Source organism: Topomyia yanbarensis, chromosome 3 (genome assembly GCF_030247195.1).
Source record: "Topomyia yanbarensis strain Yona2022 chromosome 3, ASM3024719v1, whole genome shotgun sequence".
Classification (NCBI taxonomy): Eukaryota; Metazoa; Arthropoda; class Insecta; order Diptera; family Culicidae; genus Topomyia; species Topomyia yanbarensis.
In genome coordinates, this window is record NC_080672.1 from 74,880,095 (window position 1) to 74,890,865 (window position 10,771).

The window sequence follows — 10,771 nt, forward strand, 5'->3', positions numbered from 1 at the left end:
ATTTAATAGAAAGCTAAGTTAAAATTGATTTAATGTCTATGAAACATAGAACTGCTCACCAAAAAAATGCATAACTTTCAACATTTGCTAAAAATGTCTTTGCCTTTTTCATTCACCCTAAAATTCGTCAATCTAATCCCGACCGGGAGGGCCGAGTGTCATATGCCAATCGACTCAGTTCGTCGAGATCGGAAAATGTCTGTGTGTGGGTATGTGTGTATGTGGAAAGAATGTGACCTCTGTTTCTCAGAGATGGCTGGACCGATTTGCACAAAGTTAGTCTCAAATGAAAGGTACAACCTTCCCATCGGCTGCTATTGAATTTTTTTTTATTGATTTCTGTTCCGGAGTTACGAGTTGAAGAGTGCAATCACACAGCAAATTCCCATATAAACTGAAATGAAAAATTTTCAAAATCAAATTTATATTTTTGATGCCAAATGACTTTAAATGCATGAAACATTGAGATTTGATGTAAACTCGAAAAAAATGTTTGACAAAAATTGATTTTTTTGGACTTTGGTACATTTTTGCCTTTCTCATATAGAAAGGTAATGCAATCACTCTAAAAATCATCAGTCATACCGGCCCGGAGGGAGTATGCAGTGAGGGGTTGCTACTTTAAAATAAAAACTAGTTTAAAATTTCTTAAGTTGAAAATTTTCGGCAGGACCCGGACCTCCCGGATCTTTTTCCATGATCCGCCGCTGGTTTCAAGCGATGTTTCAGTATCACATAGTATCTCAAGATCGTGGCTATCCATTGTACGTATGTGCAAATCGTACTGAACATGTAATATTCATTTCCACCATTGTATTGAACATAACCAGCCATGGAATCGTAGTTTGGACAAATGAGAAAAGCACAATTACACCACTAGGTGGATTAAAACAGGTTTTTATTTTGGTAATGCGTCGAGTTGAGATGAAAACGTAATATGATTAATATGTTTTCAGCTTTGGTCACCGTTGGATTAAGCAATATGATTAATAACGAGGATAACACTTTCCCAATGTAGAGAGAAATTTATGAAAAATGACGATTTCCATTCGACTCTAGCAGGTCCTGATCGATTTTGATGAGCATTTGATTTTTGTTGTATGACCAATTATATGTATAGGTCAAATGTTCAAAAACAGTAATTTAAGGTCAAGATAACATCATTTTGAAACCGCCAATTTCGGAGGTTTAGTATCTTCGATGAGTTTTACAAACGTTAAACAGCGCATCATTTGATAAAATAATTTTAACGGTATATCGTCCAAGAAGTATTTATGGTGAATTTTCTCAGGTTAATATTCATGACTACAATAAAGTCTCAACAAATTCGATAAAGACACGAACTCTGTTACTATTTTCTGAAAAATTAATTCTGCATAAGTTTAAAACTTCAAAAATTTCGGTGTTGTTTCCGCCACATCGAGAATTTGCACAATTACTCCTTATCAGTACGACGCCCCTGTATCGTAAACGCAGTCACACCCTTTGCATTGTGCGAGGATTGTCAGCAGCAATCCAAAGGTCAAAGGGGAGACAAATAGGCCATCGAAGAAGCATATTAGGATTGCAAGTGAAGCAGATAAATTGATCCGTTGTTAGCTAAACTTAAAATTAATTTAATAACTAATATCCCATCTAATTGGAACACTACTATAAGTCAGGTATACTATACATTGAAATCCTAATCAAAATTAAAGTTAAATCTAAATATTTTATATAGAGGTGAATCGGTGAATTATTGTAATACTTAACCTAAAACCACGCTACCTAATTCTAGCTTATGCAAAGGTGAGAAAAAATGAACTATCAAAATTGAGTTGTCTTAAAAATAAATGAACACTTATACTAGGTAGAAAATTAGAATCCGGTCCATGCTGACAGAAACCATTTCTTCGCGAATATTGTTGAGTCAACCGGTAACAAATCCACTAAAGTAAGATGCACTTATATACTAAAATTGAACTAAAAACTAATTTATAATATATATATATTTAGGATTTTGTAACCTTTTCACGAAAGAATAAATTACAAGAGACGGAATATTGTTATCGGACAACATTTTACAAAATCTTTAAGGGTTCTAAAGATGCCGTCGAAGAAATCGAAGAACGATTCAGAGAAGAAATCCATCGCGGAGACATCAGATGGTCTGGGTACTACACCAGCCACTACCGGTAGTAAGACCTCGAAGGAAGATGTTGACGATAAAAGGTCATACCTTCGAACTGGAACTATACCGAAGAGAACAGATAATCTCAGTAGTGGAGAGGCCAAGAAGCAGGTCGAGATTTTATCCAACGATAATGTGAGACGGAACCCTCCGCGCAAGGTTAGAAGAAACCATTGTCAGTCCTGTGATGAACCTGACACCAGTAGAATGGTGCAGTGTGATACTTGTGACCTAGGGCATCATTTCTCCTGTGTGGAGGTATCGGCAGGAATTGCAGATGTGAGTTGGATTTGTCCCATGTGCGATGTCATAAAGGACCCAATCACTCCATCGGAACAAAATACTGCCGGTGACCAGATTCTTAGTAATTTTGGTAAGGATAGACTGCCAAAGGACAGGAAATCGCTGTCCCAGAGCAAGATGGGTAGCTCGAAGAGTGAGTCAAAAAGACGAAGAGATCTGGCATTGCAGAAGCTGGAGGCTGAGTTTATGCTAGAAAAACGCTATATTGAACGTATGTACGACATTCCACTAGAAGATGAAACGGACGCTGTCTCAGTTGTGAGCGAAACCGATTCCAACAAAATGTTGAAAATACAAGACTGGATAGCTGCTACTGAACGCGTTGGTGAGTTGAATCTATCCGAGACTGCTGGAGAAAACCATAATAGAAGCGCACCGAACCACTCGGAAGGGCCATTAGAGAGCCATGTTTCAAATTCTCAACGGCACATAGATCAACCACCAACCCTACAAGTAAACGAGTTCGTTCCCGGTCAACGGTCCACGCCAAAGCAGTCAGTACCACCAAGGCTGCCTCAGCTAACAGAAAATGTGAACGATGAAACTGTGTGCATATTGAACCGCAGTCAAATTGCTGCGCGTCAGGCTATCTCCAAAGACCTTCCGGAGTTTAGCGGTAGCCCTGAGGACTGGCCTCTATTTTATTCAATGTTTAACACCTCCACTCAGATGTGCGGTTTCTCTAACGAAGAAAACATGCTGCGGCTTCGTAAGTGCTTGCGAGGTAAGGCATTGGAGGCAGTTAGGTGCCGATTACTTCATCCATCGAACGTTTCTGGAGTATTATCCACTCTGAAGATGCTGTATGGAAGGCCAGAAGCCATTGTCCAGGCAATAATTGGCAAGGTACGAGGCTTACCATCGCTGAATATAGAAAAACTAGAAACGGTTGTCAATTTCGCATTGACGGTCGAGAACCTGGTTGCAACGATTCAGGCCTGCGAAGTGAGTGACTTCGTATACAATGTCTCCTTGCGATATGAGCTGGTGGAAAGATTACCACCGACCCTGAAGCTAGACTGGGCCAAGTTTTCTAGAAGTAACCCTACACCGAATCTCCTTGATTTCAGCTCGTGGTTATACTCCACGGCAGAGGATGCAAGTGCCATTATGACAACTCCCAGTCAGGATCAACGGCCGCGAACAAGCAGAAAGGATACGTTTCTCAACTATCATTCAGCAACGGATAGCGAGGGCATAAGGCCCACGAGACCTGTCCAGAAAGCGACATTTGTTCTCGAAAAATCGTCCAGCGTTCAGTGCATAGTATGCAAAGGGAGCTGTTCATCACTAACTAACTGTAAACGCTTCGCGGAATTCAGCTGTGAGTCTAGGTGGGCAGTGGTGAGGGAACGTAAACTATGCCGAAAATGCCTCAGGAAGCACAACGGATCGTGTAACAAGCAAAAAATATGTGGTACTGATGGTTGTTCGTACCTACATCACCCTCTTCTGCACACTAGTAAAGGTCAGTATAATAAAAAATCAGCCTCATCGAACGAGCCATCGACTGTAGTGGGGCAAAACAACGAACCGACGTGTAACGTGCACCAAGGACAATCGGAAGTTCTCTTTAGAGTTGTTCCTGTTATTCTGTATGGACCTTCGAAAACAATTCGAACACACGCATTTATCGATGATGGATCTGAGCTTACGTTGATAGAACAATCCCTTGCGGATGAGCTGGAATTGAAAGGACCAGCAAAATCGTTATGCTTAAAATGGACGGGTGGTGCGCGGAGGACAGAAAGCTCTTCACAAAGGGTAAGCTTACAAATTTCCGGAAACGTAGATTCGACAAAAAAGTACAACCTGTCCTCAATACAAACAATTGGAGCGCTGCAAATTCGACCGCAAACGTTGCTGGTAGAAAACATGCAGGAGAGATTCCAGTATTTACGCGGGCTACCACTAGAATCATACCACAATGTCAGTCCAAGGCTGCTTATAGGATTAGATCACGCAGGCCTCGGATATGCTAAAGAGAGTCGAGAAGGTAAACCGAAGGAACCAATAGCCGTTAAAACGCGCCTCGGATGGGCCGTATACGGAAGCTGTGTAGGAGAGGAGAAGGCCTTTCGCTATGTGAACTATCATAGCCTTCAAGTATGCCAGTGCAATCTGGAGATCGATGGAGCGCTATACAAAGCAGTAAAAAACTATTTTACACTCTATAGTCTCGGAATCCATACCCCGGGCAAGCCAATGTTGTCAACAGAGGATCAACGAGCACAAACGCTACTTGAAACATTAACAAGACCAAAAAATGGTCGTTTTGAATCTGGCCTCTTGTGAAAGTACGATAATGTACGACTACCAGATAGTGAAGGAGTGGCATTAAGGCGATGGCGATGTCTAGATAGCCGACTGCGGAAGGATCCAATTTTGGCAAAAACTCTTACCACGAAAATCGACGACTACATCACCAAAGGTTATGTTCGGAAATTAACTGTTGAAGAACTGCGTTTACCTCACACAAGAGTGTGGTATCTTCCAATCTTCCCAGTGGATAACCCGAACAAACCGGGTAAGACAAGGCTGGTGTGGGATGCAGCTGCAACTGCTCACGGAATTTCTCTAAACTCGGTACTACTAAAAGGTCCGGACCAGCTAACTTCTTTGCTAACAGTACTAATACAATTCCGGGAATACAAAACGGCGGTGTGTGGAGACATTCGTGAAATGTACCATCAGGTACAGATTCGTGAGGATGATCAGCATTGCCAACGATTCTTTTGGAAAGATAAGCCAGAAGATCTCCATCCCAGTGTATATATTATGATGGTAATGACGTTCGGTGCTAGATGTTCGCCGAGTACTGCACAGTACATAAAAAACCACAACGCGGAAAGATTTCAGCAGGACTACCCAGCCGCAGTCCATGCCATCACGAAGCAGCACTATGTCGACGACATGCTTGTTAGCGTCGAATCAGAAAAGGAAGCCTTGCAGATAGCAAACGATGTTTGAATGATCCACGCAAAAGCTGGATTTGAGATGAGAAATTGGATTTCAAACTCAGTCAATGTACAGGCAGAACTACACGGAGCCACCGCCGACGAGAAGAACCTAAGTATCGGCGATGAAAATGCCACTGAAAAGGTCCTTGGGATGTGGTGGGACACTGTGACGGATCATTTCACATACAAGCTGTCTGCACGATATGCTCAAGACCTCCTCTCAGGCCATCAACGACCGACCAAGCGGGAAGTGCTTAGAATGCTTATGATGATCTTCGATCCGTTGGGCATCATTGCACACTTTCTGATGTTCCTTAAAGTCCTTTACAGGAGATCTGGAGATCCGGGATCGGCTGGGATGACCCGATTGAAGATGTACACTCCGAGAAGTGGTTACTGTGGCTGTCAGTTTTACCTCAAGTTACTTCAGTCAGAATCCCTCGGTGTTATCGGGTTCAAACATCTTTAGCAGCGGATACAGAAGTACAAATGCATGCCTTCGTAGACGCTAGCGAAAATGGCTTTGCTGCGGTAATTTATTTACGATTTCGTCAAGGGGACATTATAGAGTGCGCGCAGGTCGGTGCCAAAACGAAAGTGGCACCTCTAAAGTTCCTCTCTATTCCGCGATCCGAGCTACAGACCGCAGTGATCGGCATGCGCCTCGCGGAAACCATCACTAAATCGCTCTCATTCGAAGTGATAAAGCGATTCTTTTGGACTGATTCTAGAGATGTGATATATTGGTTGAACTCGGATCATCGACGATACAGCCAATTTGTTGCATTTCGTGTCAGCGAGATCCTGGATGCAACGAATGCAGCCGAATGGTACTGGATTGGGACAAAACTGAATGTTGCGGACGAGGGAACTAAGTGGAAAGGAACTCCCAATCTCGACGCGTCTAACCGCTGGTTTCGAGGTCCAGAGTTTCTCTGGTTTCCGGAAAGAGAATGGCCAAAATCTCCAAAACTCGTCGAATCGTCAACAGTTGAAGAACTTCGTCCTCACCTGCTACTTCATGTTGCTTCATGTGAGCCAGTAATCGAACCGCTGGATTTCTCTGGATGGAAAATACTCTTGCGCCGAGTAGCCTACGTATTGCGCTACATCGGAAACCTAAAGCGAAGCGTGAAGAAGAAGAATCTAATTTGCGGTCCATTGATCAAGCAAGAGTTTGTGAAAGCCGAATACTATTTGTTTCGTCTCGCTCAAAGTTTTGCTTACGCCGATGAAATTGCTATTCTCATGAGGAATCGCTCTTTAGAAGGACCAAAACGAGAAATTTCTAGGAACAGCGCTTTGTTCAACAAGTGTGTTGTGTTAGACGAGAACGATGTCCTTCGAATCCGTCGTAGAGCACAAAATAGCCCATTCATTCACCATGATGCTGCTAATCCTATAGTCCTACCACGAGATCATCACATCACACGGCTTATTATTGCTGATGTACATAATCGATTCAACCACCAAAATCATCAGACCATCATCAATGAGTTGCGACAGCGCTACAGAATCCCTCGACTAAAGGCTACATACAATAACATCCGGAGGGAGTGCCAGCAGTGCAAAATCGACGGTGCAAATCCTCAACCTCCTGCAATGTGCGACCTACCGCCGCAGCGTCTGGCTGTATTCGCTCGTCCATTCACACACATGGGCATAGACTATTTTGGTCCAATGCTGGTATCAGTAGGACGCCGCACGGAGAAGCGGTGGGGAGTCTTAGCCACGTGTCTCACAACTCGTGCTATCTACGTACAACTCGCTCACACATTATCTACGGATTCCTGCATTATGGCTATTCGAAAATTATGAGCAGAAGGGGAATACCAGTGATCGAGGAACGAATTTCCAGGGAACAAGCAAGGAACTTCAGACCGCAATCCTAAATCTCAACCATGATCAACTAGCTAAGGAATTTACCTCAAGCCATACTCAATGGTACTTCATTCCTCCCGCATCTCCGCATATGGGTGGCGCTTGGGAACGTTTGATCCGCTCCGTCAAACAGAATCTGCACAAAATTAAAACCAGTAGGCTGCCTACCGATGAAGTTTTGGAAAACATGCTGTTGGAGGTCGAAAATATCATCAATTCGCGTCCTCTGACCGACATTCCTGTTGATGACGATGAATCCCCAGTATTGACTCCGAATCACTTCCTCTTAGGATCATCGAATGGCCTCAAGTCATGGGTACCTTACATTGACAATCCAATCGTGCTAAGGAACAGCTGGCAACAGTCGTAGAATATGGCGAACGACTTCTGGCGACAGTGGCTTCGCGATTACCTACCAACAATTACTCGTAGGACGAAATGGTTTGCTCCAGTAAAACCTCTCGAAGTAAATGATATAGTCATCATAGTCGACCCAAAACTTCCTCGCAGTTGTTGGCCAAAAGGTAGAATAATTGCTACTAAACAAGCTAAAGATGGGCAGGTAAGATCGGCAACTGTACAAACGGTAAATGGTATATATGAGAGACCCGCCGTGAAGCTAGCTATCCTCGACGTAGGCGTTAGACTTAATACGCTTTAGGGAAACCATTGGCGTATTCCCGGGGGAGTGTTGTTTCCGCCACATCGAGAATTTGCACAATTACTCCTTATCAGTACGACGCCCCTGTATCGTAAACGCAGTCACACCCTTTGCATTGTGCGAGGATTGTCAGCAGCAATCCAAAGGTCAAAGGGGAGACAAATAGGCCATCGAAGAAGCATATTAGGATTGCAAGTGAAGCAGATAAATTGATCCGTTGTTAGCTAAACTTAAAATTAATTTAATAACTAATATCCCATCTAATTGGAACACTACTATAAGTCAGGTATACTATACATTGAAATCCTAATCAAAATTAAAGTTAAATCTAAATATTTTATATAGAGGTGAATCGGTGAATTATTGTAATACTTAACCTAAAACCACGCTACCTAATTCTAGCTTATGCAAAGGTGAGAAAAAATGAACTATCAAAATTGAGTTGTCTTAAAAATAAATGAACACTTATACTAGGTAGAAAATTAGAATCCGGTCCATGCTGACAGAAACCATTTCTTCGCGAATATTGTTGAGTCAACCGGTAACAAATCCACTAAAGTAAGATGCACTTATATACTAAAATTGAACTAAAAACTAATTTATAATATATATATATTTAGGATTTTGTAACCTTTTCACGAAAGAATAAATTACAAGAGACGGAATATTGTTATCGGACAACATACGGTTTCGGAATTATGCCGTTTGGACAGTAAGATCGATTTTCACCAAACCCCCACCAATTGTAAAATTGGTATTGTAAAAAACGTAAGGACGATACTTCAATGCTGATAGGTGGGACCGAAAAAGTAAACAATCGCCAAAGGGGCGATACTACCATTTTGTCAATTTCAATAGCAAACACAAATTTTAATTTAATAATTTCAAATACTTCATGAAGTTTTGGGTTTCGATCACTGAATTATGCAATCTAGGATGTAAAAAAACACAATAGCTCCTAAATAGGATATAAAACCAAGTCTGGAAATATTCACTGTTGATTTTCTTTGAATTGTATCACTGCTAGTATCGCCCTTTTCAAGAAAAAGCGTTGATGTCTTAGTTCTCAGTCGCGTTGGAAATTTGAGTAAAGTCTAAACTTCAAATCGATTAAAAAAATCGATTTTTTTGGCTCAGTACAATATATAACCCCTTTAGGAAAATTCAATTCAATAGGAATACCACAATTTGGATATTTTATTAACAGAGCATTAACAATAATTCGTTGGTATGTCTATTTTATGGGCCATTTTTTCGCTTTCCCATTGATTTGGTTTGAGATTTCTAGCACTGATGTTGTCCTATGCTGATTTGAGCGATTCTCTGAGTCCTGCCACTATCCCATGTAGTATGTGTTATCAAAAAAAATAGCGAAACATCAAGTTCTAAATGTTCTCAAACGATATAATATCCGAAGAGAGTTATAAAAGTTATAAGAAATGTCTCATCACACTGTTAGGTGGATTAAAAGCGTTTTTTGTGTGAATTTTCTCGCAATAAATACTGTTAGCATTGGACCCTCCCCTAGTTGGATGGGTTTGAAGGTATTGCAAACATCATCAGGCATATTTCGTGCATCAGTTTTAAAGAATTTCTGCTAGACAATTCCTTCGAGATGGTTATTGCATTATGTCACGATAGTGGTGCATCGAGGATACCGAGAGGGCTATGGCACTTTTGAGTTATATGTTTTTTCATACTCTGCACCTGTCAAAAACTAACGATCAATCACCAGCTTGTGCGCACAGGCGTGGCCGACTGGCGAGTCGACGTGGATTGACTTTTGCTGCGGGCCGTGTTTGCAAACATTGTTCCACAGCTTAATGGCGGTGTTGGCGGACGCGGCTCGCAGTGCAGTGTGTGTCGATTGATCGGTCGATTTATTGTGCACAGGCCAATTAATTAAAGAAATTTAAAAATAAGAGCCGATAGGTGTTACTGTAGCAATAGTTGTAGTTTTTGTACTAGTGTACAATTGTTGTGTTAGTCGCGTGTCTATCTGTGTATGTGTGCGTCTGAATATGTATGACAGCTGGGTCAGGGAATGGACGCAGAACTTGCGTATATGATACAATAATGGGTAATCCTTCCTACGGTTCGTTGGCCACCTCTTTCCGGTATTTAAATCGTGCATTTGATTCGATACATTCGGGAAGATCGGATTGTATAAATTGGATAAATTTAGGTACGATTAGTTTACTGATGCACGTGAATCATCCATTCCCGGTGTATTATCGACCAAGTTATACGATTTCACTTTTTTTTTTGCTTTTTTTCTTTATTCGGAATGTTATTTTTTTACTATATCTTAAATTAGACTCATACTAACACTCACTAACACAATCAATAGCATATTCGCTCATATATACTCACAATCTCTCCCATTCTAATTGTACAAACGCTCGTGTTCTTCGCTATAATACAAACCTGGTCACAGACGCGAAATTTACAAACGTGGTCTCAAGCCTTAATTCATCGCGGTCACGTTCGGAAGTCTTTACCTTCGGACCTAGCAACCTAGACCCATGCCTTCAGTTGGATTAATCAAAAAATTACGCTCATATTCACTGGACAACACGTTGAAACACGGCGATATGATTGGAAGCTAGCGACCGTACGCTGAAAATTAAGCATTAAGTTACAGTCCGCGCGATTATTCAAGAATACCCGCGAATATGCGATTAGTCACAGCTTATAAAATAAAATTTGTCACGCTAGTAGACGCGACAAACACGTTAACATACATACGCTTGAGCTTTGTCTACGCACAACTACGTCCGCGATCTCGCAAACTTA

The 10,771-nt window shown here is 41.6% G+C and overlaps 1 protein-coding gene across 1 annotated transcript; it reads left to right on the forward strand.

Moving 5' to 3' along the window:
• The first annotated feature begins 2,086 nt into the window (after positions 1-2,086).
• Positions 2,087-7,684, forward strand: LOC131687005 (uncharacterized). Its single transcript, XM_058971040.1, has 5 exons — positions 2,087-4,624; positions 4,772-5,437; positions 5,507-5,837; positions 5,903-7,125; positions 7,256-7,684. The coding sequence occupies exons 1-5, from the start codon at positions 2,087-2,089 to the stop codon at positions 7,682-7,684; spliced, it is 5,187 nt and encodes a 1,728-aa protein (XP_058827023.1).
• Positions 7,685-10,771: the final 3,087 nt, after the last annotated feature.